General features: G+C 46.6%; 1 protein-coding gene across 1 annotated transcript; it reads left to right on the top strand.

Annotated features, from left to right (window-relative positions):
- Window positions 1-381: 381 nt before the first annotated feature.
- Window positions 382-16,180, top strand: LOC133375427 (vomeronasal type-2 receptor 26-like). Its single transcript, XM_061607003.1, has 3 exons — window positions 382-567; window positions 13,967-14,093; window positions 15,276-16,180. Exons 1-3 carry the CDS (start codon window positions 382-384, stop codon window positions 16,178-16,180), a joined length of 1,218 nt encoding a protein of 405 aa, XP_061462987.1.
- The last annotated feature ends 416 nt before the right edge of the window (window positions 16,181-16,596 follow it).

Raw genomic sequence — 16,596 nt, 5'->3', positions numbered from 1 at the left:
TAATCACGTTGCACAGTTAGATGCTGAGGGAAGAAAGCCAGATGTCTCTCCCAACTATATAATAAAAATGGAATATTTTGCTGCACTGCCCTCTGCATTGCTAGCCGGAAGTCCCATGAAGTTCATACTCTCCCATATGGCAACCGTAGACTTACTTCCCTGAGAAACAGTCCCAGTGGGAGCAAGTCTCAATGTAGCAAACATTTTAAAACACCCACAGTTACTTAGGTCTGTACCCAGCCCTGAGTCAGAGGAGAGATCCAAGCATGAAATAGGCAGAGGTGGATAGCTAGTGTGGTGACCCATATTGTAATGATGCTGTTTTCTCTGCCGATCTAGCTCCATCCTTTCCTGAGAAGCCCCCAGTTTTATAATTCTTCCATGGACGGAGTATATTTAGATGAGAAGGGGGAACTAGCTGCCAACTTGGACATTGTGAACTGGGTGAAGTTTCCCAATAAGTCCCTTCTTAGGGTGAAGTTTGGGAGTTTACGCAGACAGGGATCCCCAGACCTACAGCTCACCATTGACCAGGATGCCATCGTTTGGCCCAAATGGCTCAACCAGGTGGGGAGAATCAAGTCTTTCATTTCGTTGTATTTTCCATCCCTTAAGCTCTTATAAGGGTATCACAGTCTGGGTGGGGCTACCTTTGAACACCTGCCAGCTCCAACATTGAGCATTTGTTCAAGATCTGGCAGTGGGTCCCTCTGAAAGTGTTGTTCAGCTCTTTTGGAGGGGTCAAATTTCCCCTTTTCGAAGCAGTTGCTTATTTAAGCAACTTTTTTTGTAAATGACTTAAAGGTTTTATTATTATATAATGTTCTTAAATAAAATAAAAATACAACTAGATGAGGTGGCCAAGGGCTTCCCCACCACCTATCATATTTTAATTTTTTTTAAAAAAAATCCTCATGTCTGCAACAGTGTGAACCTTCCAGGAGCCTCCTTCTGGCTGGGCATATTTTCTGAAGTTGTCCTGAGAATAAATATTGTAGAAAGTCATTTCCCAGCAACATTCCAAGAACAGCTGCAATAGTTATATGTGCTTGGATGGGGAACGTCCTCCTCATCTAAACCCTTCAAGGTAAGTAAACCGCCCACCAACCTTTGAGAATATTTCATCCCTGGACCAGTGAGGTCTGCCTGGCGCCTTCATTGACCTCCTTTCATTGTTCTTATGTGCCTTCAAGTAGACTACAACTTATGGCAACCCGATGAATCAGCGACCTCCAAGAGCATCTGTCGTGAACCACCCTGTTCAGATCTTGTAAGTTCAGGTCTGTGGCTTCCTTTATGGAATCAAGCCATCTCTTGTTTGGTCTGCCTCTTTTTCAACTCCCTTCTGTTTTTCCCAGCATTATTGCCTTGTCTAGTGAATCAGGTCTTCTCATGATGTGTCCAAAGTATGATAACCTCAGTGTCATCGTTTTAGCTTCTAGTGACAGTTCTGGTTTAATTTGTTCTAACACCCAATTATTTGTCTTTTTTGCAGTCCATGGTATCTGCAAAGCTCTCCTCCAGCACCACATATCAAATGAGTTGATGTTTCTCTTACCCGCTTTTTTCACTGTCCAACTTTCACATCCATACATAGAGATCAGGAATACCATGGTCTGAATGATCATGACTTTAGTGTTCAGTGATGCATCTTTGCATTTGAGGACCATTTCCAGATCTCTCACAGCTGCCCTCCCCAGTCCTAGCCTTCTTCTAATTTCTTGACTATTGTCTCCATTTTGGTTAATGACTGTGCCGAGGTATTGATAGACCTTGACAAGTTCAATGTCCTCATTGTCAACTTTAAAGTTACATAAATCTTCTGTTGTCATTACTTTAGTCTTTTTGATGTTCAGCTGTAGTCCTGCTTTTGGGCTTTCCTCTTTAAATTTCATCAGCATTCATTACAAATCATTACTGGTTTCTGCTAAGAGTATGGTGTACTTTGCATATCTTAAATTATTGATATTTCTCCCTCCAATTTTCACACCTCCTTCATCTTGGTCCAATCCTGCTTTCCATATATGTTCTGCATATAGATTAAACAAATAGGGTGATAAAATGCATCCCTGTCTCACACCCTTTCCGATAGGGAACCAATCGGTTTCTCAGTATTCTGTTCTTACAGTAGCCTCTTGTCCAGAGTACAGGTTGCGCATCAGGACAATCAGATGCTGTGGCACCCCCATTTTTTTTAAAGCATTCCATAGTTTTTCATGATCTACGCAGTCAGAAGCTTTGCTTTAATCTATAAAGCACAGGGTGATTTTCTTCTGAAATTCCTTGGTCTGTTCCATTATCCAACATATGTTTGCAATATGATCTCTGGTGCCTCTTCCCTTTCTAAATCCAGCTTGGACGTCTGGCATTTTTCACTCCATATATGGCAAGAGCCTTTGTTGTAGAATCTTGAGCATTACTTTACTTGCATGGGATATTAAGGCAATGTTGGTTTGGCTGGAGTGTATATGGATATATGGATGTGTGGTTGTGCGGCTGAGATGTAATTTATAATTATATTGATTTTAACTGTATTTTTTTTCATTTATCACTAAGGGGTATGGGGGTGGGTTTATGGTCCACTATTGTTTTAGGCTGGGTGGCCTGTTGATTGGCGGGCAGGGATAGAGTTATGTGCAAGTCAGGAGGGGATGTGACAGGGGAGGTGAGGGGCCAAGTTATTGAAAAAGTGGGCGTCAGGCACTGGAAAGGTGCTGTTGGTAGACCATGCCAGCATAGGGGAACAGGGGGTAGATGCATTATACCCATCCCCTGTTCCGGGTCTGCCCAAAACCGGACGATAACTGGGGGACGCAAGGTTCCTACCGACCTTCGTCTGCTGTTGTGTAATGCCAGGTCTGTGGTACAAAAAACTTCACTCATCCATGACATGATCTTGGATGAGCATGCAGACCTGGCATGTATTACGGAGACTTGGCTGGATGAGGCCTCTGCTCTCATTCTTGAGGCCATGTGTCGGCCAGGTTTCCGTTGCGCACAGCAGCCGAGGGTGGGAAGGCAGGGAGGGGGTATGGCAGTCATCTACCGGGAGTCCTTGGTTTTTGCCAGACCTCCTCTCCATAGGACCAAGTTTGTTGATTGCCTGTACTGGAGGTTGGGCCCGAAGGGCAGTTTAGGGATCCTGCTTGTGTACCGCCCACCCCGCTGCACAGCAGACTCCCTGGCCGAGGTGCTGGAGGTGGTCTCGGCTGTACGGGCATTGTCCCCAGAATTGTTAGTGCTGGGCGACTTCAACGTGCATGCCGAGACCACTCTCACTGGAGCCCCTCGGGATTTCCTGGAAACCATGGCTTCCTGGGAACTGCACCTTAGTAATACTGGGTCCACCCATGTAGCCGGTCATGCTCTCAACCTTGTGTTTGTCCTGGGAGAGGAGAGAAGTGCTCTGAAGTTGGGAGTGGTTCTTTCCACCCCTGTGTCATGGTCAGATCACCATCTGGTAAACATGGACTTTTCGTTGCCGCACCCCCTCCGCAGGGGTGATGGACCTATTAGAATTGTCCGCCCCAGGCACCTGATGGATCCTGATGGATTCCTGACTGCGCTAGGGGAATTGGAACCTGTTGAAGGTCGCCCGGTCGAAACCCTGGTGATGGAGTGGAATGAAAGGATCACCGGGGCGTTAGACCGGGTGGCTCTGAAACGTCCTCTCCCCCTGAACAGAACTCAGTTAGCACCGTGGTATATACCACAGTTGCGTACTCTGAGACAGGAGGTGAGACGACTAGAACGCCGGTGGCGGAAATCCCGCTACGAGGGTGTCCGGACACAAGTTAGAGCAGCAGTAACTGCCTACCAAGTGGCAATAAAGACAGAAAAGAAGGTTTTCTTTACTGCCTCTATTGCGTCTGCAGAGTGCTGTCCCAGGAGGTTATTCCAAGTGGTCCGAAGCCTGGTCGGTCCAGTTGCTCAGGAACCCTTGGAACAGTCAAAAGCCTCCTGTGACATTTTGGCTAAGCACTTCGCTGATAAAATTGAACGCTTACAGAGCTCGATCCCGTGCACCGTGGATACGGTAGATGAACCAGAGTTGGCCAGTTGCACGCCGGTATGTTTGGATCATTTTCAGCCTCTCTCTTCTGAGGATGTGGACAAGGTGCTCTCAACTGTAAAGCCTACCACCTGTCTAACTGACCCTTGCCCATCGTGGCTCATTATGAACTGCAGAGAGAAGTTGGGTGAGAGGATTAAGGCGGTGTCAGGCCCAGGATGTGACTCAGGAACCAGACCAACGGCTGTAGTTAATTCGTGTTTTATTAGGGTAATGTCCAAACAAAGACTGCATTTTCTCATGAAGCAATACAGGGATACAGGTCCTGCGGCATTGGGAGAAAGTTGACAGAGCAAGGGACTTCTTCCCGCCTGTTCTTTAAGAAGGGGCCAAACGGGCGCGCAATCTTTTGCTCCTCCTTAACTGCCCCTCAGGTACTGCCCACCTTCCCCCCTTCTCTCCTGTCTTTTCAGCTGTCTGCGTGTGCGCGGTGAGGGGGGAAGCATCACCCCCTCCTCTTCTGAAGTTTCCGATTCCAGGATGGGGGATAGGGGAGGGGCTGATGGTAAACTGCCTCCCCGCTTTTCGGCTGTGAGCAGCCCTCCCTCTTCCCCCTCTTGCTCTGAGCCTGAAAGAGGGGGAGGCGTGAGAATGTCCAGGGAGGGCTCAGGCTCCCCGTTGCTAAGCAACCTTATCACTGGCAGTTCCTCTGTTTCGTCTTCGCTCCAATGGGGGGAAGTTCCTCCCCCTTCCCTCTGCCATCCATCCGAATACTCTTCTCCCAACTCTCCGGGATCCAGCTCCCCGGGATTGGGACCCCAGCTCTGCCTTCCGACACCATCCCCCCTCCCAGGCTGTGCCCCCCTCCCCTTGTCTGGCTTGGGACGGTGGGGAAAACGTTGATGGAAAAGTTTTACCAATTCTGGAGCATGCACATCAGCTGCATCTTCCCATGATCTGTCAGCCACCCCATAGCCTTTCCAGTGAATCAAGTACTGCAGCTTGTGGCATCTGATCCTGGAATCTAAGATCTCCTCAACTTCAAACTCAAGCTGCTCATTTACCAGGAGTGGAGCTCCGGGAGGTTCCTCCGGCCGTAACACACTGGGAGGGGCGGCTTTCGTTAAGAGGGATCGATGGAACACAGGATGTATTTTAAACGTGTCAGGCAGCTTCAGTCGGTACGCCACGGGATTGATTTGAGTTTCTATTTCGAAAGGACCCACCCTCTTGTCTTGTAATTTTCTACATTTGCCCGACATCTGGAGGAAGCGGGTGGACAGCCATACCTGGTCTCCTGGTTGAAGGAGGGGGCCTCCTTCCTGTGCAGGTCAGCAACTCGCTTGTACTCCGTTTTGGCTTCATTTAACTGCTGTTTCAGTGTCTGTTGCGCCGCTTGCAATTCCTTAAGGAAGTTCTCAGCTGCCGGTACCAGCATTCCTTCTGAGCTGCTTGGAAAGACTTTAGGATGGAATCCATAATTAGCGAAGAACGGGGTTTGTTGAGTGCTGGAGTGCAGAGAATTGTTGTAGGCGAACTCTGCAAAATGCAAATATGATACCCAGTCAGTCTGTTGATAGGACACATAACTTCGTAAATATCTTTCCAAAACGGCGTTCAAGCGTTCCGTCTGCCCATCTGTCTGGGGGTGATGGGCGGAGGAGAGTTTTAATTCCGTCTGCAACTGTTTCCACACTGCTCTCCAAAATTTGGCTGTGAACTGAGTTCCTCGGTCTGAGACTACGCTGTTTGGCAATCCATGCAGCCGGTAGACTTCTTTTATGAATAACTTGGCCGTTTCTTTAGCCTCTAAGGCCCCTGCACAAGGAAGAAAGTGTGCCATTTTGGTAAGTAGATCCACCACTACTAAGATGGCTGTCATTCCTTGGGACTTGGGTAGATCAGTTATAAAATCCATGGAGAGGTCCTTCCAGGGTTCATGTGGGACAGGCAACGGTTGTAACAGTCCTGCTGGTGTCCCTGTTTGTGTTTTTGTCCGCAGACAGACAGAGCAGGACTTTACATAACTCTCAATATCCTGACACATTTTAGGCCACCAGAAGTCCTTGGCCACGTTCTGAATGGTCTTGTAAATCCCAAAGTGTCCCGCTGTGATGGAATCATGACACTGGCGTAGGATTCTGAGCCTTAATTCCCCTTCTGGCACATATCTGGCAGTTTTGAACCATAACAGTCCATTTCTCCAGTGAAAGGTTACTTCTGAGTCTTGACCTTGTCCCGTCTCCTGCTGATATTTTAGCATGTCTGCATCTTCTTGTTGTGCCTTTTTGAGTTCCTCTTCCCATGAAGGCTGGCATACTCCCAATGTTAATTTCTCTGCCGGGATTACGTACTGAGGCTGGTCCTCGGATTCACTTTCTTTGTATTGTGGCTGTCTGGATAAGGCATCCGCTCTCTGGTTTTTGGCTTGGGCATGGTAGGTAATCTGGAAGTTAAACCTAGTGAAGAACTGGGACCATCTTATCTGTCTCTGGTTCAGCTTTCTGGCGCTTTGGAGGTTTTCAAGATTCTTGTGGTCGGAGCGCACTTCAATTCGATGAGAGGTCCCCTCTAGGTATTGTCTCCAGTTTTCAAAAGAGTCCTTGATGGCCAGCAGCTCCTTCTCCCAAACTGTGTAGTTCTTCTCTGCAGGCTTTAACTTCCGAGAGAAGTACGCACAGGGGTGCAGCTCCTTCCCTTCTTGGTCTAATTGTAGCAGGACCCCCCTGATGGCAAAATCTGAAGCATCTGCTTCCACTACAAAAGGGCGGTTCAGATCAGCAAAGCGCAGAATGGGCTCAGTAGCAAACCTTCTCTTCAGCTCCTCAAGGGCCTCGGTGGCGTTCTCTGTCCATTGAAACTTCTTCTTCCCCCTTAAACAGTCAGTCAGAGGAGCTGTTAATTTGGAATCCCTGGAATGAACTTTCTGTAATAATTGGCAAACCCCAAAAACCGTTGTACATCCTTTTTGGTGACAGGTTGGCCCCAGTCCAATATGCAGCTTACTTTCCCTGGGTCCATCTCCACGTCTTCCACTGAGATTCGATATCCAAGGAAGTCTAGAGACTTGAGGTCAAATCCACATTTCTCTAATTTAGCATACAGGTGATTTTCTCTCAGTCTCTTCAACACCGTCTTCACATGCTGGTCGTGGTCTTCCTGGTTCTTTGAGAACACCAGGATATCATCTAAGTAACAGATTACATACGTGTCCAACAAGTCTCTAAACACGTCGTTCATGAATTTTTGAAAAATTCCTGGACTTCCACAAAGCCCGAACGGCATGACCAGGTATTCATACTGTCCGTAAGCGGTCAAGAATCCTGTTTTCCATTCATCTCCCTCCTTCATTCTGATCAGATTGTACGCTCCTCTCAAATCCAACTTCGTGAAGATTTTTGTACAGTGCAGTCGGTCCAGCAACTCTGAGATCAGGGGCAGCGGGTAGCTGTTGGGGATGGTGATCTGGTTCAATGCGCGATAGTCGTTACAGGGTCTGAGTCCCCCCCCCTCTTTTTCACAAACAATAGTGGCGCTCCAGCAGGGGATTGTGAGGGGCGTATGAATCCTCGCCTCAGGTTTTTATCCAGGAATTCCTTCAGGGCCTCCCTCTCATTCTCTGTGAGAGAGTAGATTCTCCCTGATGGGATGCTGGCTCCTGGCACTAGGTCAATCGCACAGTCGTAAGGGCGGTGGGGGGGTAAAATCTCTGCCTCTTTTTCATCAAACACATCTTTGAATTCTTCATACTTTGGCGGCAGGGTCACTTGCTCGATCTCTTGCACTGCCCCCGCTAGGGTGTTCTTGATTCCTTCAGGTTGACAGTTCTCCTGGCAATACTGTGAGGTGAACCACACCACCGCCTCCTTCCAACTTATTTTGGGTTCATGCTTTGCTAGCCAGGGCATTCCCAGAATCACCTCAAAGTTCGAGAGATCTGACACGTATAGCGAAATGAACTCTTCGTGCCCAGGGATTTGAAGTTTCACTTCCTCCGTGGCTTGTGTCACCCCTCCTGACTTCAGGGGTCTCCCATCGATAGTCTCCACAGCTAGGGGAGCGTCCAGTTTCCACCGGGAAATTCCATGACGCTTGACTAACTTTGCATCAATAAAATTTGTGGAGGCTCCACTGTCAATTAAGGCAGTGGAATTAAACACCACTCCTCTGGAAGTTGTAATCCGAATAGACAAGACCAACACCCCCTTTGAGGGAGGTTGGATCGTTGGGGGGCCTTTATACAATGCTGCCCCCAGTCCACCTGCCTGCACGTGGACTGGGTGTTCTAGTTTCCCGACGGCTCGGCTTTCCCCCCTTTCAGTCCACAGTCTCTGGACACATGGCCTGGCTTTGAACAATAAAAGCATAAACGTTCCCGGCGTCGTCTTTCCTTTTCTTCTTCCGACAGTCTTGGCCTAGCCCCTCCCTGTCCCTCAGTTGCATTACCTGCCATCCCTGTAGTGGGAAGGGTCTTGTTGCGGGATGCCGAGGCTGAGTATCTCGGGACCTCCTGCTTCCTTTCCAGGTGCCTTCCTTCCATCCGGTGATCTATCTGTAGGCATAGCCAGATGAGCCCTGGTAGGTCAGCGGGGGGGGGAGGTCCTGGCCAACTCATCCAGGATTTCAGCATTTAATCCACTCCGGTACATAAACATCAGGGCGGCGTCATTGTAACCAGTTTCCTGGGACAGAATTTTAAAAGCGTTAGTGTACTCGGAAACAGTCCCTTTAGCTTGCTTCAGAGCGCCTAGTTGCCGCGCTACTGTTTCAGCCCTTTGCGGGTCTTGAAACATCTCGGTCATCTCCTGTATAAATCCTCTGTACCTTCCTAAGACAGTATCCTTTCTCACGAGATACGGAGTCACCCATTTTGCAGCTTCTCCCTCCAGGAGGCTAATCACGAAAGCTACTTTAGCCCCATCGTCTGGAAATTCCGTGTGCCTGACATCCAGATATAACTCACATTGAGCCACGAAGGTTGCCAACTGATCACTTTGTCCCGCGTATTTTGGGGGCAATCCAATGGGAACCTTTACTACGGCAGCTGGAGGGGCTGTTCGCATCTGGTATATCGTGGCCTTCAAGGTTTGATTATCCGTCTTCAGCGCCTTGACTGCTGCTAGCAGGGCTTGAACATCCATCTGCAAATCAGCTACCTTAGTCCTCAAGAGTTCCACTTCTTCCGTCTCAGAAGTGGGGTTCGTCCCCCCCCGCTGCTCCTTTTGACATCTTGTCCCAGTCAAGTGAAGAGAGCGTTGAGGGTGATTTAGGTGGCTCTGTCAAGCTGTCAGGCCCAGGATGTGACTCAGGAACCAGACCAACGGCTGTAGTTAATTCGTGTTTTATTAGGGTAATGTCCAAACAAAGACTGCGTCTTCTCATGAAGCAATACAGGGATACAGGTCCTGCAGCATTGGGAGAAAGTTGACAGAGCAAGGGGCTGCTTCCCGCCTGTTCTTTAAGAAGGGGCCAAACGGGCGTGCAATCTTTCGCTCCTCCTTAACTGCCCCTCAGGTACTGCCCGCCTTCCCCCCCTTCTCTCCTGTCTTTTCAGCTGTCTGCGTGTGCGCGGTGAGGGGGGAAGCATCACCCCCTCCTCTTCTGAAGTTTCTGATTCCAGGATGGGGGATAGGGGAGGGGCTGATGGTAAACTGCCTCCCCGCTTTTCGGCTGTGAGCAGCCCTCCCTCTTCCCCCTCTTGCTCTGAGCCTGAAAGAGGGGGAGGCGTGAGAATGTCCAGGGAGGGCTCAGGCTCCCCGTTGCTAAGCGACCTTATCACTGGCAGTTCCTCTGTTTCGTCTTCGCTCCAAAGGGGGGAAGTTCCTCCCCCTTCCCTCTGCCATCCATCCGAATACTCTTCTCCCAACTCTCCGGGATCCAGCTCCCCAGGATTGGGACCCCAGCTCTGCCTTCCGACAGGCGGTGGTAAACGCATCCTTGAAAGAGGGTATGTTGCCATCAGCCCTCATGGAGGCAATTGTAAAGCCCATCTTGTAGAAGCCCTCCTTGGATCCCCAAGTTTTTAATAACTTTCGCCCAGTTTCAAATTTACCATTCTTGGGCAAGGTCATTGAGCGAGTGGTGGCTAATCAGTTGTCGACACACTTGGATGAAACGGATTACTTAGATCCATACCAATCGGGCTTCAGGACTGGTCACGGCACTGAAACAGCCTTGGTCGCTCTAGTAGATGATATGAGGAGGGCATTAGATAGGGGAGAATTCACCTTTCTTGTCCTCCTCGATCGCTCAGCGGCTTTTGATACTGTCAACCACAGTATCCTTTTATATCGCCTGGAGGGATTGGGAATAGGAGGCACTGTATTACGGTGGTTCCATTCCTTTCTCTCTGATAGGCACCAACAGGTGGCATTGGGGGAGAAGGTTTCAGACCCTTGGCCTCTCAATTGTGGTGTGCCACAGGGTTCTATCCTCTCTCCCATGCTATTTAACATTTATATGAAGCCGCTGGGGACTATCATCAGGAGATTTGGGTTGCAGTGTCACCAATATGCGGATGACACTCAGCTCTACCTCTCATTTAAATCTTCACCAGAGTTGGCTGTGGAGACCTTGTCCAAGTGCCTGGAATCCGTGAGTGGATGGATGGGAAGGAATAGGCTGAAACTGAACCCCGACAAGACCAAGGTACTACTCGTGGGGGACAAGAGAAGGTTGGGAACTGTTGACCTGAAGTTCAATGGGGTGATTTTACCCCTGAAGGACCAGGTCCGCAGCCACGGGGTTGTACTTGATTCCAAGCTGTCCATGGAGGCTCAGATTTCGGCAGTGAGCCGGGCAGCTTGGTATCAACTACACCTCATACGTAGGCTGCAACCCTACCTTCCTGTTCATCAGCTCCCACTGGTAGTACATGCCCTGGTCACCTCTCGATTAGATTACTGTAATGCGCTCTACGTGGGGTTACCCTTGAAAACGGTCCGGAAACTACAACTTATACAAAATGCGGCGGCTCGACTACTTACAAACAGTCGTCTCCGGGACCACATCACACCAGTGTTGTTCGATCTACACTGGCTTCCAGTTGTTTTCCGGGCCCAATTCAAGGTGTTGGTATTAACCTTTAAATCCCTATACGGTCTCGGCCCAGTTTATCTAAAGGAGAGCCTACAACGCCACCAATTATGGCGCCTGACAAGATAGGCCACACAAGGCCTTCTCTCAGTCCCGCCAACCAAATTAGCTAGATTGGCGGGAACTAGAGAGAGGGCCTTTTCAGTGGCGACCCCTAACCTCTGGAACTCCCTCCCACAAGATCTTCGGCACGCCTCTTCCCTGAATATGTTCCGCAAGGCCCTAAAGACCTGGCTTTTTCAACAGGCTTTTGGGATTTCTGGGGAAGCTTAATGTTCTTATGATTGAAATGCCTCCTACCCTGTATTGTTGTTATCTTAATTTATATTGTTATGTTGTATTTTATTGTATTGTATTCTGCTTCATTTTACTATATGTACGTCGCCTAGAGTGGCCATCGGCCAGATAGGCGACACAAATTAAATTTTATTATTTTATTAGTAGTAGTAGTAGTTCGATAATTACTGCAGTCCCTGGGATCCCCTTTCTTTGGAATTGGGATACATATTGAACGCTTCTAGTCTGTGAGCCATTGTTTAGCTTTCCATATTTCTTGACTGATTTTTGTCAAAATTTGGACAGATTCAGTCTCAGTAGCTTGTAGCTACTCTACTAGCATGCCATCTATTCCTGGTGGTTTGTTTCTTCCAAGAATTTTAAGAGCAGCTTTCACCTCACATTCTAAAATGCCTGGTTCTTCATCTTACAGTTCCTCCATGAATACATCTGTCACCCTGGCATCTCTTTTATAGAGTTCTTCAGGGTATTGCTTCCATCTTCCTTTTATTTCATCTCAGTTAGTCAGTGTGTTCCCCTGTTGATTATTCAACATCCCTACTCTTGGTTTAAATTTCCCTTTCATTTCTCTAATCTTTTGGAATAGGGCTCTTGTTCTTCCCTTTTTGTTGTCCTTTTCTATTTCTATACAGTAACTATTGTAATAGTTCTCTTTGTCCCTATGTACTAGTTGCTGTATTGTTGAAGTTAGGGTTCTGACCGTGTTTCTATCTCCTTTTGCTTTTGCTTTCCTTCTCTCTTTAACCATTTGAAGAGTTTCTTCAGTCATCTGTTGAGATCTTTCTCTCTTTTTAACTAGAGGTATTGTCTTATTGCATTCTTCCCTCATAATGTCTCTGACTTCACTCCATAGTTCTTCTGGTTCTCTGTCAACTAAGTTTAAAGCCTCAAATCTGTTCCTTATTTTATCTTTATATGCTTCTGGGATGTTATTTAAATTGTATTTTGGCATTGTGATTGATTTGTTGGCCTTCTTTATCTTTACTCTGATTTTCGATATTACCAGTTCATGATCTGTTCTGCAGTGTGCTTCTGGTCTTGTTTGTGCAGAAAGTATGGAACTTCTCCATCTTCTGTTTCCAATTATATAATCAATTTGATTCCTATATTGACCATTTGGTTATGTCCACATGTACAGTCATCTTCTCAGTTGGTCAAAAAATGTGTTTTCAAGAAACAAATTATTGGCTCCACAAAATTACATAAGTCTTTCTCCTGTTTAATTTCTGTCTCCTAAGCCCCATTTCCCCACAATTCCTAGTTCTTCTTTGTTCCCTACTTTTGCATTCCAGTCTCCCATGATTATCAGCACATCTTGTTTGGGTGTGTGATCAATTTTTTCCTGTTCTTCTGTGTAAAATCTCTCCAGTTCCTTATTCTGCATTTGTCATAGGAGCATACACTTGGATGATGGTTATGTTAATAGGTTTCCCATTTAATCACTTTGATATAACTTGTTCAGACATTGCGTTGTACCTCCTAATTGCTTTTGCTACATTAAAGCAACCCGATTTCTTCTTATTTTCTCATTTCCTGCATAAAATATTTTCTAGTTGCCTGATTGAAAATGTCCCATTCCCGTCCATTTTAATTCACTCACACCAAGTATTGTAATGTTGATACGCTCTATTTCTTGCTTGACAATTTCTAACTTTCCCTGGTTCATGCTTCTCACGTTCCATGTTCCTATTGTCTGTGTCATGTAACTCCGGACTCTCCGTTCGCATCTCCTTTCAGCTTTGACCCAGCTGCATCATTAGTCACAATGCTACTCGTACTTGTCCTTTCTTCTTCCCCAGTAGCTCGGTGAGTGCCTTCTGAGCTGGCGGTCTCATCTTCCAGCACTATCTCGTGTTGCATTTTGGATACTCTCTTCAGAGGGTTTTCGTGGTAAGAGGTATTCAGAGGTGGTTTACCATTGCCTTCCTGTGAGTTTGGATGCATCTTAGTCTGGTGTCTCAGCTTTGACTATTCCACCTTGGGTGCCCCTGTTAGGAGTCCAGCCTCTTGGTCAGCTGCTTGACACATGCATTTTTGTAATTATCGTTTGGGTTGGTTGCATTGCAAAATTCAAATATCTGCACATTTTAAAGGTTGTCTGTTTCCATTCTTGTATGGCTTCAAAAAGTGCAAATTTCTCACCCATTCCTAATCCATAGTGATATGTGATCCATTTGGCTGCCCCACACCGAATAGCCTGGCACTTGCATTTTGAACCAGTTGCAGCTTCTGGACAGTCTTAAAGGGTAGCCCTATGCAGATCATGTTGCAAAACTGTAACCATAAGCTTACTGGACCATGGATAAGTAAGGCCAGGCTAACTCTGTTCAGGAACAGCCACAGCTGGTGAATCTGCCAGAGCTGGAAAGAGGCACTCCATGCCATTGAGGCCACCTAGGGCCCAAGCTACAATGTGGTTGTTTCAGGTTTGCAGATTAGATACAAGCTTCAAATAAACATGTGGCTAGAGGTCCCTTTGGGTTTTTTCAAACCCTGTCCCTCATTTCCATACGTAAACTAGCCCTAACACATTTTCCTTGATGCTCCTGTCTTTATGCTTAGACCCTGCCTTCTTCCAGATGTGTGGAAAGCTGCCGGCCCGGATCCTTCAAGGTGGTTCAGGAAGGAAACCCCCTTTGCTGCTATGACTGCGTTCCCTGTGCGGAAGGGGCCGTCTCCACTCAGGAAGGTGGGTGACTCCAGCAGAAAAGGGAGCTCTTGGGGAAGAGGGGAGAGATTCACACAAATATTCAGGGCTTTTTAAAAGGGAAATTTAGAACTGATAATAATTCATATCCAATGTGCATGCCGTTGCAATGCTCTCCTGCACTGTCAGAAAGTCTGATCACAAACTTTATTGCTTAGAGTCACATTCCATGGTATTTGGAAGCCTTCACGTTGTAGTTTAAAATCTTCAGAGCTGGGGATTTGACAGGCCAGAAGTAAATGAATAAACACCTATCAAGATACTAGCAGGAATGACTACAATATCATAAATCATCATCGTGATAAAATTTAAGATATTGAACAATTATGAAATAAATGAAAATTACAACTCATGTCTCCTGAGTTGCAGCTTGACACTGCTCTATTTCCTGCCAAAACAAAGGAACACCCCCCCTAAAAAACCCCAAAGAGTTCTATGTGAATTGTTCCAGCTTTATCCAGATTTACTGGCTGAGGAATGATTTTGGAAATATCTCCAGGCCTTTATTTAATGGGCAGCCAGAACTAAAATGGGCAGTTCAAAAACTTGTCATGAAATGTTGTGTTACATTAGGTGATATAGAAAGTGACTGATAACAATATGAAAAGTAACTTAAGTACTCCAGGGTGCTCTAGAACCTCAGACCATGAAGAATCATGCCTCTTTCTCTTCTCTCTGCGTACTCTAATACTACTCCCCACAGAGTATTCACCAATGTTTCTAATAAGCAGGAAAAAATTCTAGAACATCATCTTACCCCTTATATACCCAGTCAATCACTGTGCTGTGCATGTGAGGGACTCCTGCAGATACCTCTCCCACTGAGGTGGCCATTGAGATCATATGAGCACCTCAGACTTTCCCTGACCTATAATATCATTCATCTCGTTTCCTAATCTTGGTCAGAGTTTTTAATTGTAATTGTGGTTTGGAATATTTTTAACTTTATTTAGCAAGTTTTTCACATTAAATTGTTCTGTTTACGTTTGCTACCATGGATTCCTCTGGAAGGAAATGTGAGATATTAATTAATATAGAATGATCTTACTAATTTTTTGGATTTTTATTGAATATAGTTATGTTTTCTTACACTATGAACCACTTTCTGATTCCTTACTGTAAATTAAAATTGGTACAGATAGATATTTCTCTTGTTCTCTGCAGATGCAGAGGGTTGCAATAAATGTCCAGAAGATCAACATCCAAACAAGGACCGAGATGAGTGTATCCCCAAGATTATCTCCTTCCTGGCTTATCGAGAATATCTGGGGATCCTCCTGGCTTCCTTTGCCCTCCTCTTGTCCTTAATTACAGGCTTTGTGTTAGGAATCTTCAGTAAATATAAAGAAACTCCCATAGTCAAAGCCAACAACCGGGACCTCTCCTACATCCTCCTCATCTCCCTCCTGCTCTCCTTTTTGTCCTCCTTCCTCTTCATCGGCAGGTCAGAGAAAACAACCTGCCTTCTCCGACAAACTGCCTTCAGTGTCATCTTCTCAGTTGCCATCTCTTCTGTGTTGGCAAAAACCATCACTGTGGTGCTGGCCTTCCTGGCCACAAAGCCAGGGAATACAATGAGGAGATGGCTGGGGAAGAGTCTGGCCAATTCCATTGTCATTTCCTGTTCCAGTGTCCAAGTTGTCCTCTGCGCTATCTGGCTGGGGATCTCTCCACCCTTCCCAGAGTCCGACATGCAGTCTCAGCCTGGAGAGATTATCCTGCAATGCAATGAAGGGTCTGTTGCCATGTTTTATGGTGCCCTTGGCTACATGGGCTTCCTGGCTGCCATCTGCTTCATGGTGGCTTTCCTAGCCAAGAAGCTGCCTGGGGCCTTCAATGAAGCCAAGCTGATCACCTTCAGCATGCTGGTCTTCTGCAGTGTTTGGGTCTCCTTTGTGCCCACCTACCTGAGCACGAAGGGGAAATACATGGTAGCCGTGCAGGTCTTCTCTATTTTGGCCTCCAGTGCTGGGCTTCTGGGCTGCATCTTCATTCCCAAGTGCTACATTATTGTACTGAGGCCTGATCTGAATACAAAGGCATATTTAACATCAAAAATAAAAGTATAAATCTGATTCTTCTGAAATGGTTTTTAAGAGGTGTCATTTATCAACTGCAAGGGGAAACATCCTTCCTTTTGAAGTTTCCAGTTAGGTGAGATGATTCTGCAGAAGAAACTATATCTGGTTACAGTAGGGCCCCGCTTTTCGGCATGCTGCTAATACAGCAGCTTTCAATTAGAGTAAGCCCCCACTCATACAGCACTTGTTCTGCTTTTATGGAATTTTTCAGGCTTTGGGTGCCATTTTATTGATGGAGTCCTGCTTTTCGACGGGTTTTGCTTTTGGGGGGGGTCTGGAACGTAACCCTCCTTATGAGTGGGGCCCTACTATACTTTCCTGCTTCCTGGTACTGAGTGTCAGAGACTTCCAACTTAAAAGTGTACCCAAAACAACTTCTTTTGAAGGTTTTTCTAAAGTAACAA

This window comes from Rhineura floridana, unplaced genomic scaffold (assembly GCF_030035675.1).
Source record: "Rhineura floridana isolate rRhiFlo1 unplaced genomic scaffold, rRhiFlo1.hap2 scaffold_27, whole genome shotgun sequence".
NCBI lineage: Eukaryota > Metazoa > Chordata > Lepidosauria > Squamata > Rhineuridae > Rhineura > Rhineura floridana.
This window is presented reverse-complemented; position numbering and strand designations above follow the sequence as displayed.

Bases quoted from the DNA above. Each gene is read 5' to 3' on its own strand.
- LOC133375427 (XM_061607003.1), top strand. From the start codon at position 382: ATGGACGGAGTATATTTAGATGAGAAGGGGGAACTAGCTGCCAACTTG. The intron at 568-13,966 runs GTGGGGAGAATC...CTTTATGCTTAG, and splicing joins GGCCCAAATGGCTCAACCAG to ACCCTGCCTTCTTCCAGATG. The intron at 14,094-15,275 runs GTGGGTGACTCC...TGTTCTCTGCAG, and splicing joins GGCCGTCTCCACTCAGGAAG to ATGCAGAGGGTTGCAATAAA.